This window comes from Mytilus trossulus, chromosome 10 (genome assembly GCF_036588685.1).
Source record: "Mytilus trossulus isolate FHL-02 chromosome 10, PNRI_Mtr1.1.1.hap1, whole genome shotgun sequence".
NCBI lineage: Eukaryota > Metazoa > Mollusca > Bivalvia > Mytilida > Mytilidae > Mytilus > Mytilus trossulus.
In genome coordinates this window covers 61158574-61182869 of record NC_086382.1, presented here as the reverse complement: position 1 = coordinate 61182869, position 24296 = coordinate 61158574, and the positions used below count along the sequence as shown (strand labels likewise).

At 30.4% G+C, this 24296-nt stretch overlaps 1 protein-coding gene across 1 annotated transcript; it reads left to right on the top strand.

Annotated features, from left to right (window-relative positions):
* The first annotated feature begins 1905 nt into the window (after positions 1–1905).
* Positions 1906–23936, top strand: LOC134688315 (hexokinase-2-like). The gene is made up of 13 exons (XM_063548900.1): positions 1906–1961; positions 2174–2277; positions 3243–3411; positions 4473–4612; positions 5058–5136; positions 5828–5967; positions 6961–7066; positions 7499–7578; positions 8240–8352; positions 8862–9017; positions 11625–11767; positions 22998–23131; positions 23775–23936. Exons 2-13 carry the CDS (start codon positions 2215–2217, stop codon positions 23844–23846), a joined length of 1395 nt encoding a protein of 464 aa, XP_063404970.1. The 5' UTR covers positions 1906–1961; positions 2174–2214; the 3' UTR covers positions 23847–23936.
* The last annotated feature ends 360 nt before the right edge of the window (positions 23937–24296 follow it).

Sequence of the window (24296 nt, the reverse complement as noted above, 5' to 3'; positions counted from 1 at the left end):
GGTGTTTGGTACCACCTTAGTGTTTTAATTTGTAAGGTACCCGAGGTTCAGTCATCACAGCTGGCTTCAATTCATCGAAGAGCAAGTCTTGTTAACAGTGGCAGGACTTCACAGGGTCATTTCCGGACATTTGAACTTTATATCAAAAGACAATTCTTACATTTTTGTCTGGCCGTACTTACTTAACATATATATAATTTTGTAATACTCTGCAAACAGATTTTTTTATCCTGCAATATTAAAAAAATAAAAGAGAGATTTAGTTGAATGGCATTTTTAGAGATACTGATTTCATAATTTAAGAAAATTTAGTGTCACCAATTTCCTTTTTGTTTGTTAAAATTTTATTATTTATCAGTCTTTTATAAGTATTAAGTTTATAACATTTTGATGGGCTATGTTTACAAAATATGCAAGGGCAGTAACACTTGCAAATATGAAAAATTGGAATAAGTTCATGAAGTTTGAAACTCAGTTATTTACATCTATCCTAAAAGTAATAATTGTTTTATTTTGATATTGAGTATAAAAAGGACTTTTTACTATCAATCATACACATTATATGTAAACTAGGAACATTTATAGGTTGTATTATAATTTGTTTTATTTTGTTGCCTAACACACTCCTTAATGTTAATTTATATTGTTATACATATTGTTATTGGATTTATGGAATAAAGTTAATTTTGTAAAAAAAATATTTCCTTGTGTTTATTTTCTGCATGTGTGTGCCTGATGTGATTTGGTTCAAATTTATTGTTGAATGAATAAGTAAGAAGATGTGGTATGAATACCAATTAAAGTTCTGTCAAACAAAAGACCAAAGGATACAGAGGTGACCAACTGCAATTCACAGTATAGCCTTTAACAAGGAGCAAAAACCATTACTGTATTTTAAACTTAATTTTTTAGATGGTTACGTTTGTCATTGACGTATAGAATGCATTTTCTTTTATTTATATTCTAAAAATATTGAAAGAATTTGAGAAATATAGAGTTTTGAAAAGTAAACAATTTAGAGCAGTCTTGTAGAAATGAGAGGACATACGGCTGAAAGTTTGGAAATTAGAGGACTGTAGGCTGAAAAGGCAATGCATGAGAGGATTATGTTTTCACCAAACAAATTCAGATAGCAAATAAATGTAGCTGCTGCCCAAACCGCAATCCTCGGTTGACATCGCTACTAGGTACGGAATCTGCAGTGTTGTGAAGAATGGCTGCTGCATTATCCTTCTGTGTTTCAATTATTTACTGGTCATTAAAATACAGGTCATGTTTAGGTTTACTAGGATGATGGCTGTGTGTCTAGATTTAATTAACGTACAAACTGGAAACTTTTATGGTTCTGTGGTGATAAATATGACAAGAGATGGTTTTGAATGTTCTAGTTCTGTTGGATCTGTCATTTATTTTGTTTCACAAACTATGGTGAGTATGGTTACTAAAGACACACTCTTTTAAAATGTTTTTTTTTTTATCAAAAATATATGATTAGGTCAATTAAGTTCCCATAACTACTTAGTCTGTCATCTTGGAACCATGGTGTTCCAAGCTGTTTTATGTACCATTTTTTTCCCTTCCCCCTAAAAGGAAATATATTGTAATTATTTTGAAAGTCAATTTTGAGATTGATAAATCCTTTAAAACAATAAACCAGAGACATAATTTTTTATTACAGAATGTTTTATATGGCTAACAGCCTGAACCAAATTGCCTTTCAAGAAATAAGAATTAAATATTTCAATGTTTAGGAATATGTGTCCCCACATACAAAAAAAACACAATAAGTTAAATTATTGTGTCTTACCTAGAATTTTTAGAATTCTTGAGTTGAGTGGAGGTGTTCCTTTATTGGCAGAAGTTATTATACACATATAAAGAAAAGGGCTCTTTAAGTTGGAGGTAAGAATATTGATGTAAACAAATAGTACGGGAAATATTTGTCAGATAAGAGTTTTGAAGTAGGTTGAATTTTGATTGAATTACACTTTGGCAGTGATTAATATTGTGGAAAAATAAGTCAATAGAAATATTTATTGATCATATGTATGCATGTTCCCCTAAAAATACTGAGTTTTCTTTAACTAAGGATTTGTTATGCATTTTGCAGTTGGATAGAATAATTTGTAACTTGATGAAGTTATTTGGCCTTGAACATGTGTTCTATTTTCAGGTTAACAACTTGATGTTACAGTGTAGACAGTTTACAACATAATGGAACCGATTTCAAACAGACCAGGAATCCAAAAAATAAAATCTGCTGATAAGAGGAAGAAGGTAAAGGATCAGATCTTTCAGCTCTGCATAATATAAAAATATAAGAAAATCAATATCTCAGTGAGGATGTGTGTGTGTGTGTGTGCCACAGTCTCAAGAAGCTGCCTTTAAATTTTAAGAATTTTCATGTTTAATTGCATTGTTTGAAAAAGAGTTTCAAGCACTTTTGGTGGAAAATAATGTCAGTAACTATTTTGTACAGTTATACAAGGAGCTATATATTCTAATCTGCTTTTTTTACCCCCAAAGGATTCAAACCAAGGTCCATCATGGAGGTGACACTTCATGTCTATAATCTTTGTACATGTTCCTAGCTACCTTACATTGATGGCTCTCTCACTGTCAACATACATGACATATCTGTATGTAAATTTGAGCACAGGAGTAACTTTAAGTACAGAACAAACAAGATAATTTTTTTAATGTTTATCTACATTTTGTAGCTTAATTAATATGTTTTATGCATTTCAACAAAAGCTTTGTTGATGATGTATTATGTGAACCATTCTGATTCATAATTACAAAATCTTTTATCCTTTGTCATAATGTACGTAAATGATATTTATGCTAGGCTATATGAAAAATTTGGCTTTTTATGTAAGCCTGTATTTAGAGATGTGATATGATTGTCAGTGAGATAACCATCCAACAGATACCAATTAAAGTACAGTATCTAAATAACTACAGGAAACCTTATGTCCTTCAACAATGAGTACAACTGATATCTATAATTAGGTTTAAAAGACCCTGGCATTACAAAAAAGGTGACATAAGGGGGCCCTCTCCGGTCATGCTTTCGTGATTCCCTATATAATCAACCAAATTTTTTCACAAAAGGGGGGACTAGGTCCCCACAGGGCCCCCTGGGTCTATCTATGTTTGTATGGAAAATAAAATAAAATCACAAAAATATTTACAAACATACAATGTACACTATATCTAAATATGATATGTTACTTGTACAGGTCTGTGATGCATTGGAAAGTTTAAGGTTTACAGAAAATGATGTTAAACAGATGATGAAAGTTTTTGAGGAACAGATTGATTATGCCAATAGTTTGAATGAAGAAGACAGGAAGAAATCAGATTTATTCTGGGAATGTACATATGTCAGTGACCTGGTCAAAGGAAATGGTAATGTAACTGTCTATATATATATATATAATATATAACAGTGAAGTAACTGTTGTACAATGTAGTTACCTGATGCACATGTATACTAGGAAGATTGTTATTTGGATATAAGAAGATGAAGTATATGTGCCAATGAGACAACTCTCCATCCAGGTCACAATTTGTAAAAGTAAACCATTATACATGTTATAGTTCAAAGCACAGCCTTCAAGGCCCAAAAAATGACTAGTGTAAAACTATTCATACAAAAAACATACAGTCTAATCTATATAAAAAAGAACTACACCAACAAACAACAACTATTGAACATCAGATTCCTAATTTAGGACAGGTGCAAACAGGTGCAAATAAATGCATGCAGGAATTTTGAAGCTGTCGTTTATTTCACCAAGAAAAAATTTCTGTGATAAAAGGAAAAAAACCCAGAAAAATAAAGAAAACACAGGTTGAATATATTTACTGTAACAGCAACTGGACAAGTGTTCTATTTATAATTTATAATTTATACAATATAACAGATAAGAATGCAGATTATCTTGATCTAGTCAGTAATTTGTATATGAATGAATGGGACTGCTTAAACAATTGAATGCTGATGTGTTCATAACTTTCCCTCATTCAGAATAGGTTGGACTGTGAAATACTTATTTACTATAGAGACCTAAAGAAAAACTACATAGTGGTATTTATTTTATTGATAACCAATCTGGCAATTTTGTCTGAGTTCTCTGAGCAAATAAAAAGATTGAGATGTAAAAATCAGCTATTGGGGGTGAATTATAACACTGAGAATAAAGACCAAAAGAACATCTTTTGTGGATAGTTGTCTCATTGGCAATCATACCACATCTTTTTTTTTTATATTAAAAAAATTCAAGTTTATCTATAGTCACAGGTAATGTGGCATCAAAAGCAGAGTAACACTCCTCTTGAAATCTATAACTTTTTTCGACCAATGTTGTATAGACTAGTAATGTTAATATGGTTGAATCAATAACTTATGGCACATTATCACATCCTTGAGTAGAACTGCTTTCAGAGTATTTATTAATCTTTTACAGAAAATGGAAGATATCTAGGATTAGATTTAGGTAGTACCAACTTCAGAGTAGTGCTTGTTGATCTTAAAGACGGTTTAGCCAAAACAACAACAACATATTATAATCTAACAGATGACCAACTTTCTGGGCCTGCTGAACTGGTACTGTATTTGTACTAATATCATTTTGCTACAAGAGTTTCATATGATAAATGACTCCAGAATGTAACAATTTAAAAAAAAAAGAAATACTCTACTGTATCAATTATTTTCATTGATTGAGGAAAATTGCATTTTCGTAGATATTTGATCTTTTGGTTTTGCTAATACCTGCATACCAAGCCTATAGAAGCCTTCAGTGTCAAATTATCTGCTCTTCAATGTTTGTATTATGTTTTGAATTTTTGGTAACAAGCATATTATGAAGAGATATTAATTTTTCGAAATAGGCAACTGTTACAGAATAATTGGTACCATTTGATATTGTCTTTGTTAATTTATCTCATTATTTCTTCTTCAATTTTTGGTTTATTTAATGACGAAATTTGTTTAACCAAAAACATGCAATGTGCATCATTCTATTTTATTTGCTGTACCTTTCTTTCAGGTGTTTGATCACATAGCAGCTAGTATGGAAACTTTCATCACAGAGGAAAATATACAAAGTCAAACACCAATAGGTGTTGGTAAATATTAGTTCAACCAATATACTTTTACTCCCCCCCCCTCACAAATGTTACTATTGTAAAACAAGACAATATGTTCATAGGTTTCACAATTAATGTACAAAGAATTCCAAATGTCTTGATTGTATCTTCCTGCAGGTAGCTGTGTTTCATGATAAAAAAAATTATTAAAAGATTTTAACTAAAAATTAGGTTCCAAAATAGTCTACTATGAATTATACATTCTAATACAACATTGCCTATTTATTTTCTTTTTGATTGGAGAACATCACAAATTTCAGTGATTAATTCTATAACTGATTGTAAAATGTACAATTTAGCTGTGTTTTCTTTAAATTGCATAAAAATGCAGATAAAAATATTGCATTTAAAAAATTTATGGAAATCATGTTTTGATTTGATGGTCACAAATATCTGTTTATTCGCTCTCCTTTCATATTGCAAGAAATCTCAGTTTTGAATCTGTTAAATTTGACCATTGACACCTGCAAATTATCATATACAGTTCTCTTACTTCTTTATAACAAATAATGAAATCAAGTTACTGTCAATATCTTTCACGCAGCCTTTAACCAGTTCTTAAAGTTTCACAATAATTCAGCTCATAATGTGTTTCACATATTCTTTTTAGGTTTCACATATTCTTTTTAGGTTTCACATATTCTTTTTAGGTTTCACATTTTCTTTTTAGGTTTCACATTTTCATTTCCAACTGTTCAAAAAACTTTGAAGAAGAGTATTCTGGTAACCTGGACAAAAAGGTTTAAGTGTACCAATGGACCTGGCCTTGACCCTTGTATTTTACTGGAAGAGGCCATTGAAAGGAAAGGGGTAGGTTTAGAAAATCTTAATATTACAGGATTTTGATTAATAGTCTTTAAGTCACTACGTTTAAGTATAGATAGAAAGAAACTAAACAGCAACTCTAAGGAGTTTTTATCAGTAGCTGTAGCTTGTAACCATCATGATTGCTTGTGACCAAAAATTTGGAACCAAAAGATATGAAATGACTGAGAGCATGAGACTAAATAGGACATAAGTAAAACAGTCATCGTTATAAGGTTAACCAAACCTAAAACAAATTTTAGCCTTGGTTTGACAATGTTTGAGAAAACCTGATTTAAAATTTACAAATAAGAATAATACTCTAAATCAAGGTTGCATAAACTTAGAAAATGTCCTAAGGTACTTGACTAAATTGCTAGTAATTTGTTGAAATGCATAGGAACATGTTTTATGGATTAAAAATAAAGATTGAATTTAACTTGTCTAGTATTGAAATTATAAGTATTATCACTATTTTCTGGAGAAAAAAAATCATATCATGCTACTAACCTAAGATAAAAAATTATCCTCAGGTAATAAGGGGTACACACTACTTTAGAACAAGTAATCTTATTGTACAGTTCTAAAGATGCATATCAAATGTACATCTGTAAACCTTTACATAAACTGTACATCTGTAAAGCTGTATATTTACTACATCTGTAAAGCTGTATTAAAACTGTACATCTGTAAAGCTATATATAAACTGTACATCTGTAAAGCTGTATATAAACTGTACAGCTCACAGTTAAGCTGTATATAATTTGTAAATTTTTAAAGCTGTATGTGCTGTCATCAATGTAAACATCAATGAGGTCATAGACAAAATAGTAATCAACAGATCATCAATGGCTTTTTAAACTCTAAAATATTTCTCAACCACATCTCATGGTTGGGCTGTTGCTCTTTGATGAGATTGGCAGCTGAGAAACACTCTCTTTTTTTAAAAACCATGGATAATCTATTAATATTGTATATCTTTAATAATTCTGATTACAGGGATTATCAGTACCAGTCAATGTTATGGCCAGAATTAGTGACACAACAGGCACTTTAATGGCTGGTAGTTATTATGACAAGAAATGTGCAATAGGACTCATTTTAGGTGAGTTGCCTCCCTTAGATAGGGAGGGTAATATTGCTAGTATTAACTTTGAAGATTTATCTACATAAAGATTTATTTTTCATTTCTTATGAGTTTGTTGTATTCTAGTTGTTTAATTGTTGTCTCTTAAATATTTACCCTATTTCTTCTGTATTCATACATAGCTGCTATGGTTTGATGCAAAAACACATTAAAATATATTGAAAAGTGAGTAGTATATTCATTAAATGAAAAAAAATAGAAGTTGCAGCACAATTTACATGTATATTTTATCGTAGTTTATCTCCATCTTATTTTCATCTTCATCCCAAGCTGAAAAATTTAGCAAAATTTTTACTTGATTTCCATTAGAAGAAATTTAAGCACTTGTAATTTAGAATTATAATTTTTAATATGAATGATAAAAAGAAATGAGTTTGTATATCTTTAAAGGTTCAGGATCAAATGCTTGTTATGTAGAACACTTAAAGAACTTTAAAAAACTGGATCCTAAGGATGCCAAGTCAGATAAGGTAAAATACATGTTTATGGCTTTATGTTCTATTATACTTAGATGAGCATTGACATTTATTATACCTATATATATATATACTCTATAAGTGGGGCTATATTGCACACTGTGATATTGTATCTTGTCAATACATCTATCTTGGTTCATGATGCTAGCGCTTTTATATAGCATATTTGTGCTTTTTATATAAGATATTTGTGCTTTTTATATAGCATATTTGTGCTTCTACAGTATTGACTTCTCAAGACTTCCCTTCTGGTTACTGATAACCTTTGTTTTTTTCAATATTTGACCCAAACAGGAAGATGTCTAAGTGACTGGATTTTTTGTCCAGACCTGACTAAAGAGCGATAAGATTCATAGAAAATTGGTTTATATAAAGTCATGTTTTAAGGCTAATTAAGGAACGTTCAGATGTTTTGAACTTCCTGTTAGATATGTATACCTTCAGGCAATTTAGTAATTAGCGGTTAGCAACACTAAATAACAGCTACTGAACACTGAAAATAAGATTTAACAGATGTTTATTCCCAAGAGAACTGTCTGGAAATTGCTTCAATAATTGAATATGATTTATTCTTATAATAAGTTTTTTTTTAAATATATTCTTAGAATCAACCAGTTTTAAATTTGTTATATATCTTTGAGGTATGTTTGAATAGATATTGGTGAATTGTGAGTGGGGAGCGTTTGGAGACAATGGTTGTCTAGATTTCTGTAGAAATGAGTTTGAAAGAGAAGTTGACCAGTATTCTAATTTTCCTGGATCTTACACGTAAGTTTGTCATTCTGTTTGTATACATGAAACATAAAATTTTAAATCAGAAAATTCTATTTAAAACCAAATTCATCTTTTCTTGTCTATGATCCTTTTCTATACCATAAACTGAAGTGCCATTCATTTTTCCTTAGAGTATGCAATTATTTGTAAATTTGACTCTCAATTTTCTTAATCATCATAGATTTCATGTGGTCATTCAAATAAGATATTTTGAATTCTAAGAGTCTTTCCAAAGTATTCAAAGAATGAATACAAAAGGAAAAAAAAATAGATCTTGGAGATGTAAGGTTTTGATTACCATGTCACAATAGTTATAAATCTTTTCCTATATATATATGTGGTTATTTTGTGCTATTGTGATAAACGTAATGGATTGCAACTGTGCAATTATCTCCCTTTTACACACTGTAGTATCTCTCCCTTTTTGTTAAAGAATTGTATCCTTAATCCTCTGTCTATTGATGAGATTTAGGAATGCATACACAAACTTCCTTGTTTAACAGGTTTGAAAAGTCTTTTGGAGGTTTTTATTTAGGAGAAATGTTCCGTGTAGTTCTAGTCAAGTTAACAAAGGCAGGTGTTTTATTTGATGGTAAAGGATCAGATGAACTAATGACGAGATGGTTATGGAAGTCAAGACAGGTTACTACAGTGGAAAAGTAAGCATTTAAAATACAGCATAGGAATTCAGTTTATTAGTTATCCAGAATATCAAATTTCAAAGGTTTAGAACTTTATTGAACAAAATGTGACATAGTAACTGTGCTACAGGAGCATCAATTATACATAATGCATTGTTATTATAGATGACAGAATGAATAGAAATTATCAAATATATATACAATATATGTACATTGATAGAAGATATAAAATTTATTTGTATGAGCTTTAGAAACAGGACAAAAAGTGAGGCCCTTCCAAGCTTTTCTCCTGTTTTGTAGCAAGTACAAATTAATTATATATTTTCCAACAATGTACATAATACAGAGCTCCAGATAAGCTGCGTATTTGCGTGATCATGCAATACAAATAATAGAAAACCCAATGCAATTGTCCATTGAAGGGTTCAACAACCCAATTAATTCAACAGAAAACCCAATTATATGCCAAAACCATGAGTTCTCAACCCTTTTATTGGCTACCGTTTGTGTTATTTACCCTTATCTGTTTACAGTTGTCGCGTAAACTATTTTTATAATATTTATTATTGGAAATTTCCTGTCGTTCTAAAAATAGATCCCTGCATCGAGTAGCTGAAATGGGTCCCTGTTTGAGTTTTCCGTTGCTCAATAGGTACACGTGTTTATGTAAATATTTCGATCTTCTTGGTGTTTATCCAATTAGCGTGTGTCATGTAGTCATATTTTTTTCGCATTGCTTGGGATTTTTCATAACATACATCGAAAAAAAATGAAGGTGAATGTCAGGTTAAAATATTGAATAGAAGCATGTTTTCGGCTTATTTTGGAAAACTGAGGGAAAGTTATAATGAAAACAAGACTCAGCCAGTGTCTTTAGGAAGTGTCCATCGAACGCACGGGCGTGTGTGCGTACCATAACAAAAACATTGCTAATAAACACGGGGTTTCATCAAAAACCAATTCAGTTGGAAAAAGTGAAAGGCCCAATCAATTATGAAATGATAAAGCATCAGAAATCAAAAGTTCTAATAAAAGACAACTAAACCCAGATTTATGTAAATTGAATAAAAGAAAATCATTCAAGTTTAATTAGAGTTTATATACTATTTTTTATTCATTTTACGGTTAATTAGTGAATACACGCACCATGCACACAGCCACTGATCAGGCACTGGTCTCAGAATTTATTATATAAAGGTATAAGACGAGTGCCTGTGAATACACATATCTTTTTTGTGAGAAAATACAAAACTGGCAAAAGGTTTGAAATGGGACACACATTAAACCTACAATTGCTCCTCAGTGAATAAACCAAATAACAGCTAGCAAATAACCATAACCATAACCCTAAACTAAATAAAAGAGCTAAACAAAGACAGAAACATATTAATCTAAGATGGAAAAAAATGGGGTTGATATTGCCTAAATATTCAATATTGTGTCGATGAAAAAACCCAATACATTAAGGAGCTTGGTGGTGAAAAACCCAATTTGATATTAACCTGAGGGGTGAATTGGAATTGATAATGCAATGAACAAACTTTATCACCCAATTATATAAGAAAATGGTGGGTTAAAACCCCAATTTATGAATTCTTATCTGGAGCTCTGATAATATATTGCTTTTATCCTGAAATTACTCACTTGAAACTTTAGTTGTTAAGTTATCATTGTCTCTAATTTCTCAAAGAAATTATTATAGTTGAAATGCGGACTGCAAAGAGGACCCTAAAATGAACTGGTTAGGAAACAGAAATATTCATATTACCACTTGCTCAACGTGGAAGTGGGGTAACAGGAGACTTTATTTGTAGAAGTAAAAATAAGCAAACATTTATTTGTATTACAGGGTACTGTTAATGTACAATAGCTGGCTAATTGCAGAATAAATAAACCCATACAAATTCAAGTTATTAAAACAAGTATCGATAAAGAAACAATTATTAATGGTAGTACATGTACTGTAAATGTAATATGAGGCAGGCATAACCTGTGAATGGGGACGAAGTCTGTATGTATTATTTTTTTTTAATTCAATCATGTGGATAAAAGAAACCGAAATACCGTACGTCACGTTCCCGATTTTGTTTCTGTTGTTAGGGAATTAGCTGTGACGTTCTTTAGGTTATGACGTCATATTCGATGTAAACAAAAGAAACGTTTTCATCAGGTAACGTTTTTTTCATATCAAGTAATTATTAAAATTGAATTTGTATTGAGATCCAATCTTATATTTTACTACACTGATAAATATAAAAAAAATCAAAGTCTCATGAAAACAAGACAGATATCTGCACAAATGCGGTGAAACCGGAACAGGAAGTAGATCTGAAAAAAAAAGTTAACGATTTTGAGTTCATTAGTAAAATGAAAAATTCGGGAAATTTTCCCGATTTTTTTTTTTTTTTTGATTTTTCTACCGTAATTGGGGACTTCGTCCCCATATTATAAAATGTATTTAAATGTAATAAACAATTTTTATACTTCAACTATTTATGTTTTGAGTTCACTCTTCAGCATAGGTCTTTTCCAAAATCATAATTTTGTAATAATGACTGAATTTGACTTAAAAATATGTATGCTATGAAAAAAAGAAGTATCTTATGATTGGAGGTTATGTTTTAGAGATAATCCTGGATCATCAGAAAATACCATGTCTGTATTAAAAGAAATGAAACTGGACACCATAGCAACAGAAGAGGATGCTATTCTGGTACAAGAGGCTTGTTACCTCATGTCACAGAGAGCCGCATATATAGTAGCAACAGGTAACTTTAACGATTAATGCTTAAAAAATCCTTCAAAGAAACTAGGATTAAAGAGATAGTAGCAACGGGTGTATTGCATTTCTGCTAATTTTTCAAAGTCCCAATGCTACGTTTCCACAATTTTAAAGTATGAGTTTCCGCAATTTGTATTTATTACTTTTCTGGAAATTTACCTGGTAAATTATAAATATTTGAATATATATTGACTTGAAAAATGTTGCTATGTCCTTATACAGAGACAGGCGAAAGCAGTTTCCAAAATTACCTAAATGTAGATTAGAAATTCACGAAACATTAAGACAAATAGATTTGAACACAAACAAAACTGAAACTTATTTTCAATTTAATATGATTTGATTCTAGAATTGTTATACTTTCATGTTTCACCAACTTGGTATGTCTAGGTAATGAAATGACTGATATTTTCATAGATGGCACATTTTACTTGCATGTTATGATGACCTATGACTTACTTAATATTTATTTTATATTATGGCTTTGCTTTCGATCAACAGGTATTCCTCACTTATTTGCAGAAAAGCAATAATTTATTTTTTCCTGAATAGTTACTTTTTTTCCGGAAAAGTAAGATATTTATTTGCGGAAACGTAACTTTTTTTCTGGAAACGTCCTTTTTTTTTTCCGGAAAAGTAATGCCAAATTGCGGAAACGTAAAATGCCGGTGTCATATGGTATTTTGAACCCCCTAAAAATTGAACCCGGGGTCAAAATACCATGCGGTAAAATGACCATAATGACCCCGGGGTCATTTTTCACATATGGTATTTTGAACCCCCCTGCGGTAAATTGAACCCCCCTGTTTTTGAGAAATAGTATTGCAGATAATCTAATTTACAATTTATTGGCTATTTTTTTTTTTTTAATTAGAGGTTATGAGTAGGGGGTTCAATATACCGCAGGGGGGTCAAAATACCATGGCTATTTAAAATTTTGCGAAATATCTTTTCCAGTATGCTAAATACATATAAACTACTTATTGGAGTATTATAACTATGTTAAGGAGTTAGAATAGCTAGAAATTTTGAAATTTAAGGTCTATGGTAAGGGGTTCAATATACCGCGGGGGGTCAAAATACCATGGCAAAGTAAAATTTTCAAAATATCTTTGCCAGTTTGTTAAATACATACAAACTACTTATTGAAGAATTATAAATATGTTAAGGAGTTTGAATAGCTAGAATTTTTGAAATTTAAGGTCTATAGTAGGGGTTCAATATACCGCAGGGGGGTCAATATACCATGGAAATTATTTTTTTTCAAAACATTTTTTCCAAGATGTTAAATGCATACAAACTACTTTTTGAAGTATTATTACTCAGTTAGGGAGTTAGAATAGCTAGAATTTTTGAATATTAAGGTCTATGGTAGGGGGTTCAATATACCGCAGGGGGGTCAAAATACCATGGCAAAGTAAAATTTTTAAAATATCTTTTCCAGTATGTTAAATACATACAAACTTCTTGTAGGAGTATTATAACTATGTTAAGGAGTTTGAATAGCTAGAATTTTTGAAATTTAAGGTCTACAGTAGGGGTTCAATATACCGCAGAGGGGTCAAAATACCATGGCTAAGTAAAATTTACAAAATATCTTTGCCAGTTTGTTAAATACATACAAACTACTTATTGGAGTATTATAACTATGTTAAGGAGTTAGAATAGCCAGAATTTTTGAAATTTAAGGTCTACAGTAGGGGTTCAATATACCGCAGGGGGGTCAAAATACCATGACTAAGTAAAATTTTCAAAATATCTTTGCCAGTTTGTTAAATACATACAAACTACTTATTGGAGTATTATAACTATGTTAAGGAGTTTGAATAGCTAGTTTTTTTTTTAAATTTAAGGTATAGTAGGGGGTTCAATATACCGCAGGGGGGTCTAAATACCATGGGAATTATTTTTTTCAAAACATTTTTTCCAGGATGTTTAATGCATACAAACTACTTATGGAAGTATTATTACTAAGTAAAGGAGTTAGAATAGCTAGAATTTTTTAATATTAAGGTCTATAGAAGGGGATTCAATATACCGCAGGGGGGTCAATATACCATGGAAATTATTTTTTTTCAATACATTTTTTCCATGAAGTTAAATGCATACAAACTTTTTATTGAAGTATTATTACTCAGTTAGGGAGTTAGAATAGCTAGAATTTTTGAATATTAAGGTCTATGGTAGGGGGTTCAATATACCGCAGGGGGGGTCAAAATACCATGGCAAAGTAAAATTTTCAAAATATCTTTTCCAGTATGTTAAATACATACAAACTACTTGTAGGACTATTATAACTATGTTAAGGAGTTTGAATAGCTAGAAATTTTGAAATTTAAGGTCTATGGTAGGGGGTTCAATATACCGCGGGGGGTCAAAATACCATGGGTAAGTAAAATTTTCAAAATATCTTTGCCAGTTTGTTAAATACATACAAACTACTTATTGAAGTATTATAATTATGTTAAGGAGTTTGAATAGCTAGAATTTTTGAAATTTAAGGTCTATAGTAGGGGTTCAATATACCGCAGGGGGGTCAATATACCATGGAAATTATTTTTTTTCAAAACATTTTTTCCAGGATGTTAAATGCATACAAACTACTTGTTGAAGTATTATTACTCAGTTAGGAAGTTAGAATAGCTAGAATTTTTTTAATATTAAGGTCTATGGTAGGGGGGTCAATATACCGCAGGGGGGTCAAAATACCATGGCAAAGTAAAATTTTCAAAATATCTTTTCCAGTATGTTAAATACATACAAACTACGTGTAGGAGTATTATAACTATGTTAAGGAGTTAGAATAGCTAGAATTTTTTTTATTTAAGGTCTATAGTAGGGGGTTAAATATACCGCAGGGGGTCAATATACCATGGAAATTATTTATTTTTCAAAACATTTTTTCCAGGATGTTAAATGCATACAAACTACTTATTGAAGTATTATTACTCAGTTAAGGAGTTAGAATAGCTAGAATTTTTGAAATTTAAGGTCTATAGTAGGGGGTTCAATATAACGCAGGGGGGTCAATATACCATGGAAATTATTTTTTTCAAAACATTTTTTCCAGGATGTTAAATGCATACAAACTAATTATTGAAGTATTATTACTAAGTTAAGGAGTTAGAATAGCTAGAATTTTTGAATGTCAAGGTCTATGGTAGGGGGTTCAATATACTGCAGGGGGGTCAAAATACCATGGAATTTATATTTTTTTCTTACATCTTTTCCAGCATTTTAAATACATACAAACTACTTATTGGAGTATAATTACTATGTTAAGGAGTAAGAATTGCAAGATTTTTGAAATTGAAGGTCTATGGTAGGGGGGTCAATATACCCCAGGGGGGTCAAATTACCATGGCAAAGTAAAATTTTCAAAAATATCTTTTCCAGTATGTTAAATACATACAAACTACTTGTAGGAGTATTATAACTATGTTAAGGAGTTTGAATAGCTAAAATTTTTGAAATTTAAGGTCTACAGTAGGGGTTCAATATACCGCAGGGGGTCAAATTAGACCTTGAGTTTCAAAAATTCAAGCTATTCTAACTCCTTAACATAGTAATAATACTCCAATTTGTAGTTTGTATGTATTCAACATGCTGGAAAAGATATTTTGAAAATTTTACTTAGCCATGGTATTTTGACCCCCCTGCGGTATATTGAACCCCCTACCATAGACCTTGAATATCAAAAATTCAAGCTAATCTAACTCCTTAACATAGTAATAATACTCCAAATTGTAATTTGTATGTATTCAACATGCTGGAAAAGATATTTTGAAAATTTTACTTAGCCATGGTAATTTGACCCCCCCTGCGGTATATTGAACCCCCTTCTATAGACATTCAATTTAAAAAATTCCAGCTATTCTTAATCCTTTACATAGTAAAAATACTCCAATAAGTAGTTTGTATGCATTTAACATGCTGGAAAAGATATCTTGAAGAAAAAAAAATTTCATGGTATTTTGCCCCCCCCCCCCCCCCCCCCCCCCCACCCTACCATGGTATATTGAACCCCCTACTATAGACCTTGAATTTCAAAAACCCAAGCTATTCTAACTCCTTAACATAATTATAATACTTCAATAAGTAGTTTGTATGTATTTAACAAACTGGCAAAGATATTTTGAAAATTTTACATAGCCATGGTATTTTGACCCCCTGCAGTATATTGAACCCTTCTATAGACCTTGATTTTCAAAAATTCAAGCTATTCTAACTCCTTAACAGTATTATAATACTTCAATAAGAAGTTTGTATGTATATAACATGCTGGAAAAGATATTTTGAAGAAAAAATATTTTCATGGTATTTTGACCCCCCTTACCATGGTATATTGAACCCCCTACTATAGACCTTGAATTTCAAAAACCCAAGCTATTCTAACTCCTTAACATAATTATTATACTTCAATAAGTAGTTTGTATGTATTTAACAAACTAGCAAAGATATTTTGAAAATTTTACTAAGCCATGATATTTTGACCCCCTGCAGTATATTGAACCCCCTTCTATAGACCTTGATTTTCAAAAATTCAAGCTATTCTAACTCCTTTACTTAGTAATAATACTTCAATAAGTTGTTTGTATGTATATAACATGCTGGAAAAGATATTTTGAAAATTTTACTTAGCCATGGTATTTTGACCCCCCTGCGGTATATTGAACCCCCTACCATAGACATTCAATTTAAAAAATTCCAGCTATTCTTAATCCTTAACATAGTAATAATACTTCAATAAGTAGTTTGTATTCATTTAACATGCTGGAAAAGAAATCTTGAAGAAAAAATATTTTCATGGTATTTTGACCCCCCCTACCATGGTATATTGAACCCCCTACTATATACCTTGAATTTCAAAAACCCAAGCTATTCTAACTCCTTAACATAATTATAATACTTCAATACGAATAAGTAGTTTGTATGTATTTAACAAACTGGCAAAGATATTTTGAAAATTTTACTTAGCCATGGTATTTTTACCCCCCTGCGGTATATTGAACCCCCTACCATAGACATTCAATTTCAAAAATTCCAGCTATTCTTAATCCTTAACATAGTAAAAATACTCCAATAAGTAGTTTGTATGCATTTAACATGCTGGAAAAGATATCTTGAAGAAAAAAAAATTTCATGGTATTTTGCCCCCCCCCCCCACCCTACCATGGTATATTGAACCCCCTACTATAGACCTTGAATTTCAAAAACCCAAGCTATTCTAACTCCTTAACATAATTATAATACTTCAATAAGTAGTTTGTATGTATTTAACAAACTGGCAAAGATATTTTGAAAATTTTACATAGCCATGGTATTTTGACCCCCTGCAGTATATTGAACCCTTCTATAGACCTTGATTTTCAAAAATTCAAGCTATTCTAACTCCTTAACAGTATTATAATACTTCAATAAGAAGTTTGTATGTATATAACATGCTGGAAAAGATATTTTGAAGAAAAAATATTTTCATGGTATTTTGACCCCCCTTACCATGGTATATTGAACCCCCTACTATAGACCTTGAATTTCAAAAACCCAAGCTATTCTAACTCCTTAACATAATTATTATACTTCAATAAGTAGTTTGTATGTATTTAACAAACTAGCAAAGATATTTTGAAAATTTTACTAAGCCATGATATTTTGACCCCCTGCAGTATATTGAACCCCCTTCTATAGACCTTGATTTTCAAAAATTCAAGCTATTCTAACTCCTTTACTTAGTAATAATACTTCAATAAGTTGTTTGTATGTATATAACATGCTGGAAAAGATATTTTGAAAATTTTACTTAGCCATGGTATTTTGACCCCCCTGCGGTATATTGAACCCCCTACCATAGACATTCAATTTAAAAAATTCCAGCTATTCTTAATCCTTAACATAGTAATAATACTTCAATAAGTAGTTTGTATTCATTTAACATGCTGGAAAAGAAATCTTGAAGAAAAAATATTTTCATGGTATTTTGACCCCCCCTACCATGGTATATTGAACCCCCTACTATATACCTTGAATTTCAAAAACCCAAGCTATTCTAACTCCTTAACATAATTATAATACTTCAATACGAATAAGTAGTTTGTATGTATTTAACAAACTGGCAAAGATATTTTGAAAATTTTACTTAGCCATGGTATTTTTACCCCCCTGCGGTATATTGAACCCCCTACCATAGACATTCAATTTCAAAAATTCCAGCTATTCTTAATCCTTAACATAGTAAAAATACTCCAATAAGTAGTTTGTATGCATTTAACATGCTGGAAAAGATATCTTGAAGAAAAAAAAATTTCATGGTATTTTGCCCCCCCCCCCCCACCCTACCATGGTATATTGAACCCCCTACTATAGACCTTGAATTTCAAAAACCCAAGCTATTCTAACTCCTTAACATAATTATAATACTTCAATAAGTAGTTTGTATGTATTTAACAAACTGGCAAAGATATTTTGAAAATTTTACATAGCCATGGTATTTTGACCCCCTGCAGTATATTGAACCCTTCTATAGACCTTGATTTTCAAAAATTCAAGCTATTCTAACTCCTTAACAGTATTATAATACTTCAATAAGAAGTTTGTATGTATATAACATGCTGGAAAAGATATTTTGAAGAAAAAATATTTTCATGGTATTTTGACCCCCCTTACCATGGTATATTGAACCCCCTACTATAGACCTTGAATTTCAAAAACCCAAGCTATTCTAACTCCTTAACATAATTATTATACTTCAATAAGTAGTTTGTATGTATTTAACAAACTAGCAAAGATATTTTGAAAATTTTACTAAGCCATGATATTTTGACCCCCTGCAGTATATTGAACCCCCTTCTATAGACCTTGATTTTCAAAAATTCAAGCTATTCTAACTCCTTTACTTAGTAATAATACTTCAATAAGTTGTTTGTATGTATATAACATGCTGGAAAAGATATTTTGAAAATTTTACTTAGCCATGGTATTTTGACCCCCCTGCGGTATATTGAACCCCCTACCATAGACATTCAATTTAAAAAATTCCAGCTATTCTTAATCCTTAACATAGTAATAATACTTCAATAAGTAGTTTGTATTCATTTAACATGCTGGAAAAGAAATCTTGAAGAAAAAATATTTTCATGGTATTTTGACCCCCCCTACCATGGTATATTGAACCCCCTACTATATACCTTGAATTTCAAAAACCCAAGCTATTCTAACTCCTTAACATAATTATAATACTTCAATACGAATAAGTAGTTTGTATGTATTTAACAAACTGGCAAAGATATTTTGAAAATTTTACTTAGCCATGGTATTTTTACCCCCCTGCGGTATATTGAACCCCCTACCATAGACATTCAATTTCAAAAATTCCAGCTATTCTTAATCCTTAACATAGTAAAAATACTCCAATAAGTAGTTTGTATGCATTTAACATGCTGGAAAAGATATCTTGAAGAAAAAAAAATTTCATGGTATTTTGACCCTCCCCCAACCCTACCATGGTATATTGAACCCCCTACTATAGACCTTGAATTTCAAAAACCCAAGCTATTCTAACTCCTTAACATAATTATAATACTCCAATAAGTAGTTTGTATGTATTTAACAAATTGGCAAAGATATTTTGAAAATTTTACGTAGCCATGGTATTTTGACCCCCTGCAGTATATTGAACCCGCTTATATTGACCTTGATTTTCAAAAATCCAAGTTTTTCTAACTCCTTAACATAGTTTTAATACTCCAATGAGTAGTTTGCTTGTATTTAACATGCTGGAAAAGATATTTTGAAAATTTTACTTAGCCATGTTATTGTACCATGGTATATTGAACCCCCTACTATACATCTAAACTAAAGACCTTTCATGTTAAAATATCTTGCTACTGTAACTCCATAACATATTTATTATACTCCAATCAGTAGTTTGTATTTATTTTATTAGTTTGAAAAGATGTTTTGAAAATTTTACTTTTTTAAAATCAAGTGAGCCATGGTAATTTGACCCCCTCCCCCTTTTTTACCTTAAAACTTTAAACTTAAAAGTCTACCATTCTATATAAATATTTTAAATTTCAAAGAATTATAGTGTCCAAGCTACATGGTCTAGTTTTAATGCTTTAAGAAGTTTTTTTTAATGAAATTTTGTTGGTTAAGATTTCAGAGCACTTATACCAAGCAAATATTTTTCTTTTAACCAATCATTGAAAATTTACCTCCCCTTCTTGTATAAATGATTTTTAATATTTGATTAGCTTTTATATAATGTTAAACGTTTTATTAATCATCTAAAATGAAAAAAACAGGGGGGTTCAATTTACCATGGGGGTTCAATTTTTCATACAGGGGGGGTTCAATTTACCATGGGGGGGTTCAATTTACCATAGCGGTATTTTGACCCCGGGGTCATTTTACCATGGGGTTCAAAATACCATATGACACCGGTAGCAACATATAAATTTGAAGTGTCATTGTTTACTTTTTCAAATTGTGACTAGGATGAGAGAGTTGTCTCATTGGCACTCATACCACATCTTCTTATATCTATCAAATGCTACCAGCAACATGTTACTTTGAAGTGTTATGCTCCAATGTTAGTAGTAATAGGTTCATTTGAAGGATCTTGCTCATATACTTGTCAACAAAAGAAATGATACACACCTTTGGAATAAAATTATCAAAAAGTATTAAGCATAAAACAAAATGAGATACACTATTTTAAAAAGCTTTCATTTGCAATGTAAGCACATATGATAATTAATATCAAAACCTGTCGGAAAGTAACTAAATTCCATGTAAACGATCAAAGGGTGCAAATTATTTTTGCCAAAAATTGGATAAAAAATCAACACATAATTTTCTAAGCACTTATTTTTTTTTTAATAATGAATTTTCAAATTTGTCTTAAAATATTCAATATACTAATTAAGTTATGTTTATGTTGTAACCAATTGGTAGAAATATGTTTGTTTTTTTTAATTTTTGGTAAAAAAAGTATTTTGAAATCTCAAAAAATGGGAAAAAAAATATATATATTTTTGTTGTAAATCAATGCTTTAGATATGAAAACAACACACTGTAAATTTGGAATCTTTCGGATTAGTTTTAAGACTGTTTTTTTAACTTCACTTTTCACGTACTGTCTATGGTAAATCAATTGATAATGTATACATTTAAACGATTTCTTACAGGACCAAACTTTGCTTAACAAATAATCGAAAAAACTGCATGATTTTTAAAAAAGAATTGATGGCAAACATTCTCTTTACCTTTAATTGAGAGGTTGGCATCATTATTTGGAACTTCTGTTTTAAAAATTGTTGTTTTATGTAAATTTTGTCAAAAAAAATAAATGTCGCCAAATGATGTCATGAAAGCAAAACATTCCATATTTGTAAATGGATTCATATTTCCATGGTCATTAAGAATTAATACCTTCAATATTGTTCCTATAAATGGAAAACTTTCATCTTTAATTTGAAACAAAAGTCTTGTATTGTTTCTTTTTTTGACTAGCATATGATCATGAAATGGTAAATTTGAATTTTTGATTATTATAATACTACTTAATTATAGAAAAAGCTGTATTTTTTTATTCAATTAATGAATGGTTATGGCTGAAGTAAAGTTTGTTGTGATTTAAAATATTTTTAATGAAAAGTAAAAATGAGTAAACATCCCAGAAAATTTACTACATCTATCCAGTCATGCACAGAGAACAGTCAAAGGGTAAAAAAAAATATGAAAATATAGCTTTTGATTATATGTTATATACAGGAAAACAATGATTGACTCTAAAGTGTAAATGACAGAAGGCAACAATGCTTTCAAAAAACTATTTATATCTTGATGGACGACTTACAGATGTTATACCACCAAATCATAGTATGTCACATCTGGCTGTATACAAAAGTAGGTCGCAAAAAATAATCCCTTCGATTAGACAATTGTAGGTACTAGTAATTAATTCTACATTTCATTGCAGTAAAACATTTCTGGGTATTTCAAAGCACCATTTTTGTTTTATTTGGTGTTTCTACAGAATATTTGGGAAACTTGAGGTTACATGGTAACATGCAATGAAATGTTATATGTTTTTTTTATTGTACTGACCAGGATAAAACTTAACACGTGCCAAGTATTTTTTTAGTTGAAACAAAGTCTGAAAAACCTTTTCCTAAAGTGCAAATTTAACAAAGACTAAAATTCCATTCTAAAGGGGAAATCAATGGTGGTATTACACCTACACTTTGCCCATACTTTCACCAGAAAGAAGGCTTGAAATTAATTGATGTCATGTAAAAGAAAGTCAATGTTAATATATATTGATAATCAAAAGAACCGGTATAAAAGAAACTGATCAATTGTTTCACAAAAAACTTCTAAGTCATGTTATACTCAGTGCATTAAAACCTTTCACAATTAACACAATAATTAGATCATCATTCATACTGACATAAACACCATAAGTTATCCCTCTTGTCACAGGGTGTATTCTCCTACTATAACAGATAAAGAAAAAATAATTACATGTAAATTATGATGGCTTGTATCTGTGGTAAATTAGAATCATAATACAGATGGATTGGTTATTAATAATTAATGGGGAAAAATATTGAATAATGTTTAGATCTGTTCACAATTTTTTTTACACATTTTTGATTGATTCACAACCAGTTTATAATAGTTATAATAGACCTCATTGCTACTTTTGAATTTGCTGAGTTTAAAGCAATTGAAAACAAGAATTACTGATGCATTTTTGTGTCAAACATTAAAACATAATGTCTCTGGTGACTCAGTAATGGCAAACAAATAGCAATAAAGGTGTATAATGACATTTGAACTAATGATACATACAAGAATAGCTTTTGCATACTTGAGTCAGATATATTCTCTTATAACTTGTGATGGTCAAAATGCCAAGCAAATGTCTCTGATGGCTAGTAGAGAGTAAAATCCCAAAAAATACTGAACTCCGAAGAAAACTCACAACGAAAAGTTCCTAATCAAATGGCTAAATCAAATGATAAAAGCACATCAAAGGAATGTTCAACAACTGTCATATTCCTGACTTGAAAAAGGAAAATAAATACCACCAATAAAGGCAATAACTTAATAAGGTGTATAACGATCTGCAAGCATGGTGCTGCCTGAAATCTTTTGAGAAGTAACAGTGAGTAGAATCTCCATAATTAAATTTTCTGGTTTTATTTCAGCTCTAGCAGTTTTGCTAAATCATATCAATGAACCAGAGGTTTCCATTGGAATAGATGGATCTTTGTATGAACATCATCCTCGGTTTCATGATCACATGACAACATTGTTACAAAAACTGGTTCCCAGTACAAAGGTATGGTATACAGAAAATGTAAAAGGAACATTCAATACATTATTACTTGATCTTCACAAATTTGTGGACTCAACTGTGTGTGTTTTAGATGATTTGTTGGCACATCAATTACCTGTAATGTTTGGTTTATGTCTATGATATAGCAGCAGAACAACAACAAAAATAAAAACATTAGGCATTGTTTTTGAGATGATAACTTTTTTGGTAGAAAATGTTACAGTAGATATATATGTACAACAAGGTTGACCAGACATCTAAACAATTTCAATAGAAAATAGTGTATTGAAAAAAAGGAGTTAAAAAAAAAGATTGCAAAAGCCTCATTTTTGAAAAAAAAACACACTTTATTTTTTACCTTTCAAATGTTTTGGTGAGTGTGGAATGATCAATTAACTGTGTGTAACAGTCCAATGTTTGTTGCTTTTAGATTGTAAATTAACACTCTAGCACTATGCATTATAAAAATTCAGGATTAGATTTATACCTAAGTTTAATTTGATTCAAAAGTGGCAGCCACAATATTGCCATATTTCTACCTCAAAGGTTTTTTTTTATTTTTAAACAATTGCAAAAACTGTTCTTTTGATTTATGTGTTATATTTAGATCAACAGATTAACAAGTGATATTTTATTTCTGTTGTAGTTTCGATTATTTCTGGTAAAAGATGGAAGTGGTCAAGGTGCTGCATTAGTAGCTGCTGTAGAATCTTCATAGCATTGGTTTTATTATAGTGATTTTCATAATGAACTTATTATATAATCAGTTGTAGTGAGTTTATATATAAAAGTGATATCTTCCACTTCCTTTTTTTTTAGATTATGCCTGTTCCTGTTGTTTTATCTTGTGTAAAGTGCCATTAAAAAAAAATCCTGCTAACTCTCACTTTTCTTTTCATAATTTATTACATATAGTTTAAAAAGCCATTTTTAAAAATCTTTTAAAATGTTGGTTTTTTTTTTTGTATAGTTTTTGAAAGAAAAAAGGTTTTATTATTAAATTTTTAAATAATCTATAGCGTATCCTTAAGCTTCCGTTCCAACATTTCAATGGCTTATATCTAGAAAAAAAAAGCACATTGACCCCACTTCATTTTTTTCTGCTTTTTTATTTCTTTATTTATGTACTATCAGTTGATTACGTTCTTCCAAAAAGCTTGTTATTTTG